The following is an 18,254-nucleotide window of genomic DNA, read 5'->3' as shown; positions in this document are numbered from 1 at the left end:
TTAATTAGGAAAAAATGTCGTTGATAATCTGAAATATGCATCTCACATTTTCAAGTGTTAGTTGTTTAAAATCGGACCATTCTTCTATCTACAGTGTAACTTCACTTTCTTTGCATATTTTTCTCTGATTCTACTTGTAGCTATAGTAGATATTACATATTTTTTAAAAGATCTGGTACCCCAGAATGATTGCCTTAAATAACCTGACTCTTCCCATCCCTATTTAGAATACCTGTGATGTCTATATATCTATTCCTCTACCTATGTCATCTCCTCCATATCTATGTATTCCTGATTTCTACTGGCTTCCTAAGTGGAACAAGCTTTGCAGTTCCTGGTTTTTCTATTACAAGGAAGTTAGTCTCCTAACCTGTTTGCCCCTTATCTTATTACTCAGAAAGAGACATCTGCTAAGTATTTTGTTTTCTACTTTTGTTGCCAATTGGAGGAACCAGGTGGACCCCACATTTCTTGTTTGTGTGATGTACACACATGTATTGAAAAGCCCGTCTTATCCATATTTTAAAGGAAGGTTGACTGGATATGTTTTCACAGGTTTGCTCTTTGCAGTGAATGGGAAGCGTTACTTTGAGGATCAAGAACCTGTACAAGGATTTGTGATGAACTTTTCCAATGGGGAAATTATAGACGTCTTCAAGCCAGTGCGCAAGGTATTCACATACATTAACTACGTATCAGTTTTCATGAGAATAAAACTAAAATATGAATCTTGGAATTCGATTTATACTTGAATAAGTTTTTAAAAACTTAAAGGACATGTGATTACTTTCTTAGCGAGGTTGATGGGAGTGCTGTATACTATGTTTTATTTAGAATAAATGTCCTTATCTATTCCTCAGTGAATTTCTTCAGATGCAAATTAACACTGTACGCAATTCGAAGGTTCTTAGTTGATTTGCACACAAGAGCAGGTTTAAATTCACTGTAGTTAGATTATCTAAAATGTAAGTCTTTTCCTGGTTTCATCCAAGTAAAGAAGATACCACAATATGTTAAACTATAATTTTATAGTTCTCTTAGATTCAACAGAAATCGTGTTTGCTTTTTTTTATGCTATGACTACACTGAGCAACAAGACTTGAAAACAGCACTTCTTAGAATGTATTCAAGTTCTAGAGATTTGGTTTAGGTAAAAGACTAAAGTCTAGTTTTGACCTCACAATGGTATACCACTGTTTATTCTAACAGTGCTTTTTACAAACACAGTGACTGTGGTGCGGTGTGCCCATAGCCCTCTGTCTCCTCAGTTTGCTTTCTTTGCAAAATGATTGCCAAAATGATCAGAATGCTCATATACACTGCCTGAATGTGCTTGTGGTACATAGATTTTAGCTAAAATGCTGCAAATAAGAGTTATTTTTCAAAATTTGTAAAGATTTATCAGCTTTGATGGATCAAAATGCAGCTGTCGTAAGCCACTGGATAAACCATATTTCCATACTCAAATTCCTATAGTATTCTCTAAGACACCAAATTTGCTAGCTTAAAAAAAAACACTTTACAATGCCAATGTTAGAACACTGACAGCCAGTCTGGGATTTATTAAAATTCATTCTAGAGCTATTAATTAAGTACCTACTCTGTGTCAGGCATTATGCTAGATACTAAGGATACGATGGTGAACAGAACAGGACACAGCCTTTCCCTCAGTTGAAGTTTAACAAAACTTACAGGATCCAAGTTGAACCAAACTGAATCTGAAGTAAATATTCCTGTACAAATTTCTTTTTTTTTTTTTTTTGGAGTTTCTATTGATACATAACAAACAGGACTTTTCGTAGAAGTATTTCACCTGAAAAGCAATAAGCAATCAAATATCCAATCATAATAGCCCTTCAGAAAGAAATTCACTACATCGATGATAGGTATTTTACCTCAGTAGTGTTTCAGATCCTGACTGATTATCTGATCTTCATTGTTTCGCGGCTTTGAGCTTCTTCATATCTATTGATAAAGAAAGTGAGATACTTCACTTCCTTTCAGGTCTTCACTTTGCATTAACAGTGTTTGCTTGATTGTTCTTTTAATAATAATGAACTGTGTCAATCAGGATATTAACTTTTAATTCAAATATGCATCTAGAAATCAACACTAAGTGCTAAGCTAGAGGCTAGATTCTTATGAGTCGTACTCTCGTAAAAATGAGAGCAGCCCTGAATGAAATTTTCAGACAGCCTTGTGCCTAAACATCAGTATTCATCAGACATTCAGCAATGAATAAGTCACAATATATGGGTCAATACAACAAACTTGAAAAGAGAGTCTAACTCCAAGATGAAATTTGCTTTTCCTTTCAATAAACAAGACTTGATATTACACCAAAACATAGAAATGTGTTCTGTGTTGACTCAGTAAACTGAAACCGGTTTATGAATCTCTCAGAATTTTCACTTAATTAGATTATCATCACAAAGATTAAGTTTGGGTGAAGGGAATAATGTGGTGTATTGACTCCTATGTAAGAAGTGATTTTTCCTGCACGTCAAAAGTCAAGTTTTACATAATGTGTCTATACCGCTGTTTGTGCCTGTCCACTACTTATCTCCTCATATACTTCAGTTCTCCCTCTTCTATTACATTCTTTAGGAATGTTTATGTCTGAATGTATGATCTCCATCTTTACCTCTATGCGGGGAAGCTGAGACAGTAGGACAATAAAGAAGATGATTTTATCAAATGGTGTCAAAAAGTTCTGAGGGCAAAAGATACATAGTTGCCCCCCCACATTCTTGCTCCCATAATCATAGCAAAGACTATGGTCCCTGTCATCGGCTTTCATACACCCTTCAGGCAGGCGTTTTTTTGTCTTCTTTCTTCTGCACGGATGCTCGTGTGGAAAAGGAAAGGAATATCCCCACTGCTCCATACCAAAAAATAAAATAAAATAAATCAGAAAGATAGAAAGAAGGGAATAGTAACCCCAGATTCGTGTTATTTCTCCAACCTTAACAATGGAGATTAAAATCACAGTATTTGACAGTGTTTGAGCCTAAGTTTCACACAAGTGAAATTACATATCCAAAGCTACACAGTAAGTAGCACACCTGGATCTTAAACTCAGGTCTTTTTGACTCGAAAATGTGTTTAATACTGAGGCCACGGGATATATTAAACCATAACATAACTTGGTACAACTTCTTAGAAAATGACTTTGCTTAATATGAAGTAAGTTTAAACATTATTTTGTGTTAATGCAAACATAGGATATGGAGAACACAAATTCCTTATGAATTTTTAAGACAGAATATAAGATTTTGAGGGCAGATTGCCCTGGGCTATGTCACCGGATGCCCAGGAAGTTGCTATCATTCTTTTCTCTGATCACTTTTATTTTGTTAGGGAGTAGTACCTCAAGAGAAGATTTCAAAGCCTAGAGTAGATCTTTAAATCTGTCCAACTCTGAAGTGTTAAAACCTAACACTAAATCTTACAGCATAATTTTGTTTCAGATAACACAGAGCAGTAGAATAATTCATTTAAAAGATTATAGTTGAGTGCCTGTGATTGCAGTAGGAATAGAGGTCCCAAAGTCCCATCACTAAGCTTCCCCCTGAACCGCTTCTGTGGCCCCAAAATATTTCCAGCTGAACACTGTCTCCCTGGATCAGTTTGAGAACCACAGATAGAGGTTGATTGTTATTCTAGCCTTGAACTGATGACTTATTGTGATTAATTTAAAGCAAAGTCCTTACCAATGAATAGTTCAAACATTACCCCCTCACCTTTGTTTCTCCACCTATTATAATATTTTTCCCATCAGAAAATATGAAGTACTTTACAACCACATCTTTTGCAAAGCAGTTTCTTAAAACGTGTTTTGGCATAGAGGAAGAGCTCCCTGTGATATGCAATTCTGTTGCCACCTATTAGCTGAACCCAAAATAAAGATGAACATTTAACGACTGGTTTGGGGGATTTCAGCAAGGCAGTGTTTTGATTTCTGGCTCTCTGTCCTTCTCCTGCACATTTGTCAAGCTCATTTGATAGTTCGAAGGAATGAGCCTCCTCAGCATGGCTGTCTCATTTTTCTTTTCAATGTGACAAATTGTTGCTGATTTTCAAAGCACAGTAGTTTCTCCAGAGCATGTATTCTGCCCCTCCTACAGCGGGCTAGGAAGAGCAGTTTGCCTCATTAGCACCCTTTGTACTCAGCAAACCAAAGTGGACAGATGCTATCTGGTAAGCCCAGAAGTCAGGATAATGTTCCTATTCATACTCACTGATCATATTTTTGAGAATGGTACACTCAAGCAGGCCTCCTGGCCTCAAAGATGAAAAAAATCATCCACATCCTGCCGACTAGCACCCTTGAAGACGTGGGTGCTTGACGTGGCACCCTTGAAATCTTCAGTAGACAGATGGAAATGGAAGCAGCACATTTTAAGGCTGCTCTTCAAGAAACCAACTCGGTGACCCCGATAAAGTCACATAAAGGGCTCCCCTGTCTCCTGTGTCCTCATGATTGAGATGGCATGATTTGATATGGAAATATGTCATGAAGAAAGACATATTAAAACACCAGTGTATCTGAAGTAAGTACAAAAACCAGGAAATACTGAAGGGCACACTCAGTTTGTTTCCTTTGCTGACCAAAAATATTGTCAACACTGGGCTTCAGAGTAGAAAACCCGACCTTACTGCTTATCGCCTAGTATGCATTTCAGAAATAATCTGAATGTCCTGAATCGTTGAAATGATTCCTCTTATCAGTAATATAAAAGTACTTTTTAAGGAAGCTTATGATAGCTTGATGAGAATAATAACAAGAATTAAGACCTGGTCCTTTTTAGTTGTACAAATTAAAACAGGCAAATTTCACAATGACTAAAGGTAGAAGAAATATGAAGGCAAAAAATATTATTATTATTTATAAATATAAATAATTAGGTAAATAATGAACACCAACTAATCAAGAGTGTAAAAAAATAATCTGCTTGTAAGTGTTCACTTCATTTTTTTTTTTTTCTTTGCGGTACGCGGGCCTCTCACTGCTGTGGCCTCTCCCGTTGCGGAGCACAGGCTCCAGACGTGCAGGCTTAGCAGCCATGGCTCACAGGCCCAGCCGCTCTGCGGCATGTGGGATCTTCCCGGACCGGGACACGAACCCGTGTCCCCTGCATCGGCAGGCGGACTCTCAAACACTGCACCACCAGGGAAGCCCTGTTCACTTCTTAAAAGACTTGAAAGTCAGTGAGGAGGCTGCCTCAGTGTTTCCCAGCACACAGAATTATGTCTGGCAGAGGCAGTGTCCAGTGCGTGAAGGGATGACTCTTTCTGGCCTAGAGTTGCTTTGATGGGAATCATTGTTTCTCTGGTCTGAGTAACATGCTTACGGTCTTCTTGTGTGCTGTACTGTGTTTGTCTGCCTTTTCCTGAAGACCTCAAGTACAGGCTCACCACTGCACTATGTGCTTCTTGTTTTGGCAGCACTTCGACATGCCTCATGACATCACTGCGTCTGAAGACGGGACCGTGTATGTTGGAGACGCTCACACCAATACCGTATGGAAGTTCACCTCAACTGAAAGTATGACTTTTACAGCATTATTGTCCACATTTTCCCTCAGTTTTATTGCTTAAAAACATGTCAAAAAATTTGCATGTCCGTCTCTTTTTATTGCTAGGAGTAGAGTAGGGAATCAAGGTATGACTGGCAGTTGTTAAAAGTCCTGTTGGTAGTCATTTCAGGGATTAACTTTTTTAAAAGCGGAAAGAAACTTTTTTTTTTTTCTGCTGGCAGTTATCCCCTTATTTCCACAGATATTCCACAGGAAATTCTTGATGCCTGAAGTAAGGTCTGTTACATTGAAAGCCAATGTTAATTCCAACTTAGTTCCAGAAGGAGGAGATGACTCTGGCAAAGCAGAGGGCCTGACTGAGGCATCCCTTCCCACGTGGCTCTTCAGCTCCAGTAGCTGCTGAGCATCTTGGAAGACCAGCATCTGAGTCAGACACATATCATCCCAAACAGGAAGCCCTCTGCATTCTCCCTTTAGACTTCAGCTTGTTCAAAATACTGAACTATGTTTTCATGTAACTCCAAAAGTGTGTCTGGGGACAGAAGAGTTTCTCTATCAGGATCAGGCCAGATCGTTTGGAGACTTCTAATTGCAATTTGAGCACTATTTCTAATTCTTAAAAAGTATACTAACATAGCCACCGATACCGTACTAAAAACTTAAGTTTTCTAAATTGAACAGTACCAGATGCTTAGTAAGCCACAAACCTCAATGTCCAGAGATGCTTTTAAAATATGGCAGGGTCCAAACAGTAGGAGAAGATGAGGTTAAGGAAAAGAATTGCGGATAATAAATTTGAGGTATCAGGACCTACAACAGCAGTTTTAAATAGAGAAATAATAAAGACTTGTGGACTTGATGAAGATAAGAAATACTACTTATAATAAGGAAAAATGCAAATTACAACAAGGAAAAAATACAAGGTATAACAAAGAAAAGTAAAATCATGAGTCCAAAAACTTTAATCATATACTGTACAGGTCTTGGAGCCCAAGTTAATTTGGTAACTGTTGTCTTCAGAATTGTCCTTTGAGTAATTTTTGCTGTTTTGTAATAAGGACCCAGTTAGGGCTGAGTGTCCAGAGGTGCCCATGGACTATTCCCCTCCAGCAGTAGCTGCACATTCCCCTGCAAGTGTGCCTCTCCTACCACCTGCCTCCTCAAAGAAGAACCAGAAGGTGTAGGCAGACAGGAAAGCAAAGAGAGATGAATAATTCCCAGTTGCATGACTGAACCCAGGCTTTTCAGAATAAAAGATGGATAAATACCTTTCAAGATGGAAAAAACTTCAGAAATCTAACTAGTATCTTCATTTTACAGATAGGAATATGATACTTGAACTCATTAAGATTCCCGTCTAAGGCTCATTATTCCACCCTAGCTATTGGTACTAAACAGAGATGCATATCCAAGTCACCTGGAGAAGGTTTTCAAAGCACACATGGCCAGACCCCATTCAAGATCTATAGAAAGAAGAAGAGTTATAATATGGGTATTTTGGAAAGACTTCCCAAGTTGTTTTGAAATATCCTCTCATTGAGAAGCACTACAATATAGCATTCAGCTATGAAAGAGAAAAAGCCTTCTGCGCAGTCCAGAATGCAACCAAATAATAAATCTGGGAAAAACAGTACCTTGGGAACAATAGGACTGCCGTAGAAGACTAAACAAGTGTCTTGTGTATTTATGTTGTAGTATGTAACTAGTCAAATCAATCTGTCAACTAGAAGACTGATAAACATGGCAGATCTAGTAGTCAGTCTAAGATGTCCACATGAAAACAGAACTACTTGATATTTCAGAAATAATACAGAATTGTAAACTCCACATGGAAAATCTCATTTTAGATACGAAGACCTTGGAAATATTATTTCAGCTTTCCCTAGGAGGATTTCATCTAGGATTCATGGACCTGGCACCTCATTAGTGACTTGTATCAAACTCTTTTCTAATATACTCATGTATTTGATGAATTAAAGAAATATTATCTACTGAGAACAATTAATATCAAAATTAAGTTTTCAAACATTCTTTTTGGGGATTCTGATTTTCTCTCTCCTTGCTGTACTGTGTTACAGAAATGGAACATCGATCAGTTAAAAAGGCTGGCATTGAGGTCCAGGAGATCAAAGGTTGGTCAGATTCCTCTTGTGACTTTGAAACCCAAGGCTATGTGTGTTGAATTCTTTTATGGCTCTTGATTGCACTTAAATATTATCAGGCTAAAAATATAATATAATCTGGTAAATTATCGATAACTTCTACTGTGTGCTTGAGGCTTTAAACCTACATGCTGCCACTGCTTTTTCTGATAAAATGGAATAGTAATAATGAGCTCAAACTCACTGATTTCAAGTGATGAAAAGTGATTGGGGATGTAAGAAATCTACAACAAGTGGGTCAGAGGCATTCAGAGAGGAAAAAAAGTCAGTCAGTCACTTTTGGAAGTTTTAACCTCAGGCAAGTAGAAAAATACCATCCAGCATGCTGGGAAAGGCCTTCTTTAATGGGCTCTAATCTTTAGAGTGAAAAATATCTTTGGAGAGTTAATAATATAGGGGCCTGAAAAGATTAGATGCTCCCTAAGCTCCAATCTTAGTACCATTCAGCCCCCAGCATTTACTGAGGGCCATCTATGTGTAAGGCACTATAGCAATGGAACTGCCTGACTTCAAGAGACTTATAGCCTGTAAGGACTCTGTGTGTGTGTGTACATACATACATGCATATTCATATATAGAAATAAGTACTACATCATTGGTATGTATTGTAAGACATGGGGGGATGGAATTTAGCTACTGGCAAAACTACTGGGTTCATTTGGAATCCCAGTCAAATTATTTTCTCCCTTTCTTAGGATCAGTTTATATTGATACATTTTCTACTATTTTCAGGGATTTGACATTGGCGTGTAGTTAAGAACTCACTAGAGGTGTTCCTAATGTTTAAGTAGCAAAGTGATTCAATTCTTAGTTGCTTTACAAATGATTCTCCCAGATATTAAGACTTAAGCCTAGGCTTACTTGTTTTCCTTTTTCATGAAAGCAGGTGGAAAAGAGAGGAAAAGAAGCCAGAACCAAAAGGCAATTTAGGGATTTTATATAGGCAGATAAGAAAATATAGCCGGCTCCAGGTTGAAAGGGGTAAGATAATATTATAAAATAAATAAATAGCAACTGTTTGGCATTTGTAGAGATTCTACCCAGGTGACACTACTGAGTGACATTCCTACTACACATATTGAAGAAGTTCCTGATCTGCTATTTTTCTGTTACTGTTATGTAAAGAGTTATCAATAAGTTCTATTCGCCCTGGAATAAAGACGTTGGAAAAGATACCGTTATTAATAAGAGCTGTCATTTATGGAGGACAAAAAATGGACTATACAGAGAATTAAGGTTAATCCTTACACCAGCCATATGTTAATTGCTATTATCCCCATTTTACATATGTGAGAAAATTGAGGGTCAGAATTACTACTAAGATATTAAATGGCAGAGCCAGAATTTAAACCAGTCTGGCACCAAAGCTATGCTCTTAACCACTATTACTGTACTGCTGAGGAGAGATCAATACCACCAATTCATTCACCATAAATTCTTCCAGGAACTACAGGTTACGGATGGTTGCAGTTTACTCTGAAATCTCTGGGATTTCGAAGTGGCCTCAGACCGTTTCTATTTAAATAGATCCCACCAAAACTCTGAGACTATACTGGTTGACCTGCTGTGAACAGCCCAGCCACACTGATCTCACCCACTGGCCACATCCTCTCTCCTGCACACCACTGAGTCTGTTTGGTGGAGAAACCTCTCAGCAGCTCAAATAGTCAATTTAATTGAAATGCCTTGTCATGACAGTTCCATTTTAATAGTTAGGAATACCCAAACCCAAATGAACTTGTTCTAGTCCTCTTTGAATCCGTATGACTCTCATTAAACTTTTTTATAAAAGATTATTTTCTTATTACAAAAAGGAATATAAATCATTCTGGATCTCCAAGAGTTTGTCTTTTATCAAAATCTGGAAGCTTAATTTAAACCACCTCTTACAAAGAGAGGGAGAAACACCATCCCAGATTTAACAGCCCTGTAGATACATGGTAATTGTAAATTTTGAAATTCGAGTAACCTTTGATGACACTCATCCCCACTGTGAAAGGTTATATAACCGATCAGTAATAGAGTTTCAGAACCAGTGTTGTGTTCTCAGGGAGTTTCAGGGATAAGAGAATTTGTGATGATAGAAACTTAGGAAAGGGATTGAAACTTTCGAATAAAGTTACTAGGGATAAAATAGATATGCCAATATCCCACCAAAAGCATAGCCCTTCACCTCTTCCCCACCCCCACCGTACAAGATGATGATGGCAAATCAGACTTAAGAAAATAAAAATAAATTCTCTGTTTTTAGCACTTAGCATCTTAGACCTTATGGAGAGCAACACATTGTAGTGGAAGCACATTGCATTTAACAAACAAACCAAAAAATGAGTACAGGAATACTCGTTTTATTGCAGTTTGTAGATACGCACTTTGTGTGTTTTACAAATGGAAGGTTTATGGCAGCCCTGCATTGAGCAAGTCTGTTGGCGCCGTTTTCCAGCAGCATTTGCTCACTTCATGTCTCTGTGTCACATTTTGGAAATTCCTGAAATATTTCAAACTTTTTCAATATTATTTGTTATGGTGATCTGTGATCACCATCTTTGATGTTACTACTATGAACTCGCTGAAGGCTCAGATAATGGTTAGCATTTTTAGCAAGAAACTATTTTTTAATTAAAGTATATACATTGTTTTTTTAAGACAATGCTGTTGCACCCTTAATAGACTACAGTATAGTGTAAAGATAACTTTTATATGCACTGGCGAACAAAAACATTTATGTGACTCGCTTAATTGCAATATTTGCTTTATTGAATTGGCCCCAAACTGAACCCGCAATAGCTCCAAAGTATGCCTGTAATCTCATTGGTGCTATATGTACTTTTCATGTCTTCTAACATGCTACTTGCCAGTATGCCGTCTACAACCTTCAGCCTTCAGTTCCATCTGTGATGGACTGGGTCATAATTGCTATGTTGCTGTATTAAGAATGTCTGTCCTTTCCTGTCCCGGTTACTCCAGGTGGTCTCTGGGCTTCTCCCCTTCTGTCAAGGGGGGAGAGACATGCACGTTCTTGTGTGTGTGAGCTCACACAGGAGTGCACCTAGCCTCCCTTTCTAAATGCATTGCTTTAAAGAAGAAGGAAAAAACTTCCTATACATCAGCTTTCAAAATTCTTTTTATTTCCAAGTATCTCTAGAGATTCCAAGAAAGCTTGTTTGAAGACATATTTTGTTGCAGATTGAATACATCTGGCCTCTTATATAGGAGAATGTCACAATGTCACATGGGGTACCCCCACCTTCCAGAAGCCCCAGGTCCTGGCTAATCTTAGAGCTTCTCCATTCCATCTTCATCAGGGATGCTCTAAATTACTGGGGGTTTTAATTAAAGAATTTAGGATAAAGAGTAAAAGTGACAGAATTTAGATTGTTCTTTACGCTTTGAATGGAATTCTTAGTCTCTTAAGTGATAATGATTTTTTAGGCTTTTTACTCCACTTATAATGGCTTCTAAGAAGAGCAGCAATTTTTTCGTTTATATTGGGAAATTAAAATTTTTTATCCTCTTTCTTTAAAATGTAGAGCATCTTTTAAAATCTAAACATACTTCAGCTGGTTCCAAAAGTTAGAAAGTTCAACTATTTTTAGTAGATGGCACTCAGCGTGCAGAAGGGATGTGGAAATCAAGAATTTCTAAAGTGCAGTGCAGTGTGCGTATCTTAGTAAGTTCATTACCTCATTCTCAGCACACTTACTGTGAATGGTAAAATGATTCTGTTAGTCTGTCACCTACTTCATAGTTCTTCTTTCCTTTTATTGGAGCCCGATCCTAGCTCTGCCTTATCGATGAAACTAGATATGAACTGGTACAACCAATGTCTTAGGTGTAGGTAAACCACTGAATGACAGGTAGGAAGTGCTATGTAATTACTCTGATTATAGTCACTTTTCAAATAGAAATAAACCCTTCTTCCAAGGCAACAAGTTCTTGACTACCAATCTATATCTTTGGCCTATATTTTTTAATCCTATCATCTCTTTATTGTTATTTTTTGCTTAAATATAGAACAGGCTTAAATATAGAACAATTTGTATACATTTTCTACAACAGTGAAGAAAAAGACAAAACAGCTAGTGGTCAGGAAGAGTAAGAATCACATTCATATTCCTCTTGGAAACTGAGACTTAAAAGATTAAATGTGAACCATTTAGATCTATAAACCAATCCCCTTCCTTCTTTCCCACTGAAGTTTCAAGACCCACTTCAGTGGATAAAGGAAGGGAAATAATGGTCTCCCCTTAATCACAGTACAGGGAAGGAAATGAAGACTGTGAGGCCATCTGTAAAATGGTGGTAATAATAGTGCCCACTCATAGGCTTGGTGTGATGATTAAATGAGAACAATGCCTGAAACAGAGTACGTGCTTGATAGGAGGCTGATAAGAGGCTTGATAGGGAAGGAAGCTGGCTCAGAACATTGAGGCAAAAACCTGGGACCTCCCAACTGTGTGTATCATAAATTGTGTTTACAATGCCTTAAGCAATTTAAGAAATGCTTCCTTGGAGAAGTGTCCAGCAAGCTACTAAGCTGTGTCCATACATATTAAATATTAACCAAAGATTTTCCTGATCATGTTAAACCACTTATCCCTGCCATTTTGTCAAAATTTCCATGAGGCCATATGATGCACTCTGTATCATAGGGCAGAGGGCACACCAAGAAGTTGAAGTTCAGAAACCTTGTGAGCCTTTTGGCAAACATGGTTGTGACTTCCAGCCTTCACACACAGGGTTCTTGTACAAACACATATATGTGCTTCTTGGGGGCAAGAATGCCTCAAGGTTCAACCTCATTTTCAAGTCAGTAGTTATTAAGATTCCTGCAGCTGCTTATATGGTTTTATTGTATCAATTTCCCAAGCAGTACTTTAGGCCTGATATCTACCCAGTATCTGCCAGTATCACAGAATAGTTGTGTAAGTTATTTTCATCAACAACAAATGGACATACAGTGCATCTGTGTGCACTTACAACTTGCTGGGAATGGTAGAAAAGAACCTGGAAAGGACACAGTTCCTTTTTCCATTTCTTAATTCTAGAATTAATATGTGCAACTATGCATGTGAGGTACTAATAATTCATTGAACATGAAAGAGGTTCATAAACTGAAGACACAAGGAAACAAATACTAAGCACCTTTTTTATGATAAACATTTATCCTCAATAATTTCATGAAGGAGATTGTTATCATCATTACAGTTATACAGAGGAGGTTTCCAAGGCCCAGATCACTTAAGTAACTTGCCCAAAGTTACACACGCTGACTATGTAAGAGAACTGGGATTTGAGCCCCGATTCATCTGACTCCACCGTGCATGCCAGTTCTGTCCCCTACACCATGCTGCCTGTCCATTTTAACTTTGAAAAAATGCAAAAGTAGGATATATCTTTTGTGGAATTATAGTTAAAGAGGGAATAAAGAGCAGAACCAAAGAAACCCAATGTAAAGGTGAAAAATCATTCACTGGGAATTTGCTAGTCACAATTGCCAGCTCGGTAGATGCAGATATTGAAATATGAACCCCACATGCATTGAGCTCAACAGGTTCTTCATGAGCAGCTGTTAATTTGACTGGGTAGGGGCGGGTGGGAGGGTTTTGGAGTCTTTGAGTTAGTTGAATATTGTAAACTCTTCTTTCCCTGAAGAATCCGAGGCAGTTGTTGAAACCAAAATGGAGAACAAACCCGCCTCCTCAGAATTGCAGAAGATGCAGGAGAAACAGAAACTGATCAAAGAGCCAGGCTCGGGAGTGCCCGTGATTCTCATTACAACCCTTCTGGTTATTCCGGTGGTTGTCCTGCTGGCCATTGCCTTATTTGTTCGGTGGAAAAAATCAAGGGCCTTTGGAGGCAAGTAAAATGAGCCCCTTGAACTTGGAACCTGACCTTCGAAAGAATGTTTGGCCTGATTATCCTCAAAGTTTGGTTGTGATGTTTTTCAGTGTTGTTGTTTTTTTTCTTATGTTCTCTACCTTTTTCAACATTGTCTATGTTCCAAATATTGTCTATAGTTAGTATCACAGTGGAAAATATATCTGGAGCTTCAAAATTTGGATAGTTAGATTAAAATATAACCTTTATTATTGCCTTTTAGCGTTGGCTTAAACCCATTTAATGTCTCCATATGAAACTGCGTAGATAAGTAGAGTCAGTATAAATTAGCTGAAGGGTCAGGAAGGAGGAGATCCCTTCTGTTAGAAACAGGCCCAGTCCTCAAAATGCCTGGGTCAGTTTTTTAGAAGTAGTATTTTTCCCTAGTCCTGGCTCTGGCTCCTAGCTACATGACCTTGGGCAAGTTACTTAATCTCTCTAAGCCACTTCATCTATAAAGTGGGGATAAAATACTCACAAGGTTGTGTAACGATTAAATGAAATAATGTACATAAAGCATTTATCACAGTACCTGGCACTTAGTAAGTGCTCAGTTAATACCACCAATAATTATTAGGAATAATCATTGGTAATAAAGTAATAAATGTCATAAGAAGTCATAAAAGATACTTGTCTTAAACCTCAGCTCCCTCAGGAAATCAACTATTTCTATAAGAAACCATTTGATAGTTTTTAAATAGTCATAATTTAGGCCATCAACCTTCCCTAACCAAACAAGGGAGGGTCCAATACTGGTGTCAGTATTTTATCAAATCATTATCATATTATAGGACCCTTTCAAGGTATCCACATAAATAAACAAATAATCCAACTTGTGATCCTCACCTGTCAGGAACAGTCCCTTAGCTGGGTCCCCAGGTCCTAAGGCAGGAGGTTACGGCTATGCTTGGGAAGGCGTCCATGGACCAGGGTGGAAGGAAGCATTTGATCAAGAAACAGCGCATCTGATCGTATTTCAGGCCAAGGCAACCATGGCAGGGATTCAGTGCCCATGGCAAAGCCCTGACACAGAAACAAAACCAGAGGATTTAATTTAATAATTTGTGAACGGGAATTTTTCTAGGACTTTCTTTTGCTTTTCATCTGCAATCAGTAAAGCTCTGCAAAAATACAGCTAACTCTTCCCAAAAGGGTCTGCTATGGAGCGCTTGTTATGGGTATGGAACTGTGTTAAGCAGAGGCAAAGATAAGTAAATGTAGTCATTATCTTCATGGAGTTAGATGGAAACTTCAAAAGAGCAAGAATCTTGTATGTTTACTTGTTTACTGATATATCCCCAGCACAAATAACAGTTCCTGGCACTAGGGGTTTGATAATTAGTCATTGGGAAAATGACTGAATAAATAAATGGAGCTCAGGGAATAGATGACACATAAAAAAGAAATGACACATAAAGGTATTAAGAGAGGGTGGTAAGTGCAGTGATAAATACACAGAGTATCAAGAACACATGGGGCCTGGGGGCAGGTAGCAGGAATGTTGGTAATCAACCCACACTGGAGGTGGAGTGGCTGGGGAGTCGAGAAGGTTTGGTGTCTCCTGTTTGCTGTGAGCACGCGTGGGTGGCACTGTTACCGGCATACTGAGTTTACAGGCGTGTGTTGGGAAGACAGGGACCCAGGTCGAGCCATATGAAACTGCCATTGTTCAATCATGTTTTATTTAGAAAACTACAGTTTTATACGGTTCAGTCTAATACATTTAATTCTAAAAGTAGATCAGCCTCTCACCTTTTTTCAACATTTGTTCCTGATAGATCTTATCCAGTCTCTGAGGGTTTTTAATAACCCTCATGAAAGGCCTTCCACTTATTCAGCACACCCTTACAGCATGTCAGCTCCACATCAGACACTGTCCTAGGCACAGGGGATGCAAAACTGACTAGGGACTGTCCCTCATCCTTATGGAAATTACAGTCTAATTTGCTGGCTTTCTAACGGTCTCATCAGATTTTTCTTGCCTATTTCTCTCCCCACCAACTCCTGCCTTTGCTCTGTCCTTGCCTGTGAGCTTTCTCCACGATGCTGCCGCCTCTCCTGGTTAGAGACTTTGAGCCTTCTTTCCCTGACCATAGCCCTTAAGGGAGTGTTGGAAGCAGGGCAATGAGTGCAGGGAGGTACGCAGCACACAGAGAAATAAGTCCATAAGGAGTTCTGCCTCCAACTAAGGAAAGAAAGTCAATTCTTCATGGAGATGGGCTGGAATTTGGGGAGCCCAAATTTTGGAATTGGGGTCACCTTGTATGGCTGAAAGTACTCAGGGTTTCAGGTTTTTTGCCTTCCGTCTTACATAAAAAGGTAATGGTGTACATGGATCCAAAGCTTTCTCAAGCAGGACGTGTACTGTTCTTAATAGAAAGACAAAAACCTAAGACCAATATTCCTAAAACTGTAATAAGCTTCCAAATTTTTACACATTACTGGTAACTGAATTTTGTCCTAATAAAGGTAACTAATATTTACTGAGCATTTACTGTGTGTGTACCAGGCACTGTTCTAAGCATGTCACATGCAGTATCCCATCTAAACCTTACAGAAAGGTGGAGATTGTCATTGATCTCTCTTTTCTCAGAAGAGAAAACTGAGGCTCAGAGAAGTAATTTATTGAGATTGCACAGCCTGTAAGAGACACAGGCAGGAGTCAAACCCAGCTCTGGCCTTTGTATACATCACAATAATATATTGCCTTTATTTTCCCTTAGAATTCTAAGAATACATACAGACAAGAGCCAGGCCTTGTTATTAATCATTCATGAATTAATTCCTTGTTTTGTGTTGAAAGTTGAGCCCATGGATTGAGGAAGGTGTCTGGGACTCATTTTGAAATATGCCATCTTTTTCTAGCAGATTCTGAACATAAACTTGAGGGAAGTTCGGGAAGAGTTCTGGGAAGACTTAGAGGTATGCCTGTGACCTTTTAGAATCCTTCACGTGTGATTCAAAGTCAACAAGTGCGTGTCTTGTAAAAAGCAGGGAGATATTTTTTATTTTCTCTCTGGAAATTAAACTCCCTTTGTGCAGCACAGCATCCCCAGAATGCAAACCATCAACCGACCGAAGTGTGTGGCTCTGGTGCAGGTTCTCCAGCTTCATTTTCCCAGCTTGCTCTTCTGTATTATCGAATTCTCTTCCCCTGCCTTTGCATCTGGCTTCATCTATCTTCACTATATTTTCTATCACTTCTGTCAGCGTGTCAGTGCATGTCTTGGTGAAGATGACCTTTTCGTAAAGTCATTGAAATGAAGAGCTGCTCAAGGGGATGCCCATTCCAGAGAGCCTGGAACAGGCAGGAGGTGAAAAGTGAATCTGAAATAATCCTGCAGAAACACATAATCCTGGGGAGCTTTGGGTTTTTTCCTTATTTATTTTAATGAATCTGTGGAATCGTATCTTTCTGACTCTGTAGGATAAGTATCTCTCTATGTCACTTCCCCCCTGCCCCCCGCTAATATCTACCGTTTCCCATCCCCATAAGAATTTACAAGGAAACTGAGAATCATTTGTGCAAATGTTACCTCAATCCTCTGTCATTGTTCGATTTCTGCAGGAAAGGGAAGTGGAGGCTTAAACCTCGGAAACTTCTTCGCAAGCCGGAAAGGCTATAGCCGAAAAGGCTTTGACCGCCTTAGCACGGAGGGAAGTGACCAGGAGAAAGATGATGACGGAAGTGAGTCAGAAGAGGAGTATTCAGCACCTCTGCCTGTACCCGCACCTTCCTCCTGAAAACGGGGCTTTGATTTAGGTTGATGAAATTTGCCAAGAATGCCAGATTCCTTTCCCTTCAGCACGTTTAGCGTTTTGTGTATTTAATTGTAAACTGTACTAGTCTGTGTGGGACTGTACACATTTTATTTACTTCGTTTTGATTTAGTTGGCTTCTGGTTCTAGTTGAGGAGTTTCCTAAAAGTTCATAACAGTGCCATTGTCTTTATATGAACGTAGAATAAACAGTTCTCTTCTTCCATCACACTAGTAATTTAATGATGGAAGGTTTGCTCATCTGCATTTTTGAGACTTTTCTGTAGTTTGTAAATAACCCCATTCTCTGCTTGAACACAGTATTTTCCCAATAGCACCTCCATTGCCAGTGTCTTTCTTTGGTGCCTTTCCTGTTCAGCATTCTCAGCCTGTGGCAGTAAAGAGAAACTTTGTGCTACATGACAACAAAGCTGCTAAATCTTCTATTTTTTTAAAATCACTAACATTATATTGCAATGAGGGAAAGAAAAAAAAGTCTCTATTTAAATTCTTTTTTTAAATTTTCTTCCTCAGTTGGTGTGTTTCGGGGATGTCTTATTTTTAGATGGTTACACTGTTAGATCACTATTTTCAGAATCTGAATGTAATTTGTGTAATAAAGTGTTTTCAGAGCATTAGCTGTCGGAGTGTATTTTGCAGTTTTTGCATATTTGCAGGGTTTGTATACAACTTTTGTAATAATTACACAAACCACAGATATAGTGAAACCTATTCAATGTCTTCAACCAAAAGAAATGTATTAAAATTAAGATGGTATTTTATTATGTAGCTGATATAAATTAAAAACCAGCCTAAGAGTTTACATACATGTGTAAAACCAGGCTTTCTTTTAAAATTCAAAGAGGTTTTTTGCCTGTATATCAATCAGAAGGTAAATACTTTAATAAAAGGT

The 18,254-nt window shown here is 38.4% G+C and overlaps 1 protein-coding gene across 16 annotated transcripts in view; it reads left to right on the top strand.

Moving 5' to 3' along the window:
* The window catches only part of PAM (peptidylglycine alpha-amidating monooxygenase), a 286,118-nt gene extending 268,139 nt beyond the window's left edge, over positions 1-17,979 (top strand). For 7 of the 16 annotated variants that reach the window (XM_033408469.2, XM_049707362.1, XM_033408467.2 and 4 more), the window contains 6 exons: positions 556-671; positions 5,449-5,548; positions 7,619-7,672; positions 13,358-13,561; positions 16,448-16,504; positions 17,151-17,979. In XM_033408469.2, the coding sequence (XP_033264360.1) occupies positions 556-671; positions 5,449-5,548; positions 7,619-7,672; positions 13,358-13,561; positions 16,448-16,504; positions 17,151-17,326 (707 nt within the window). In that variant the 3' untranslated portion in view covers positions 17,327-17,979. The remainder of the gene's footprint in view (positions 1-555; positions 672-5,448; positions 5,549-7,618; positions 7,673-13,357; positions 13,562-16,447; positions 16,505-17,150) is intronic. The other 9 variants (XM_049707365.1, XM_049707368.1, XM_033408473.2 and 6 more) reach the window with 5 other exon arrangements.
* The last annotated feature ends 275 nt before the right edge of the window (positions 17,980-18,254 follow it).

Source organism: Orcinus orca, chromosome 3, assembly GCF_937001465.1.
Source record: "Orcinus orca chromosome 3, mOrcOrc1.1, whole genome shotgun sequence".
NCBI classification, from domain to species: domain Eukaryota; kingdom Metazoa; phylum Chordata; class Mammalia; order Artiodactyla; family Delphinidae; genus Orcinus; species Orcinus orca.
The sequence above is the reverse complement of the archived record's forward strand: the minus strand, read 5'-3'. Positions and strand labels throughout refer to the sequence as shown.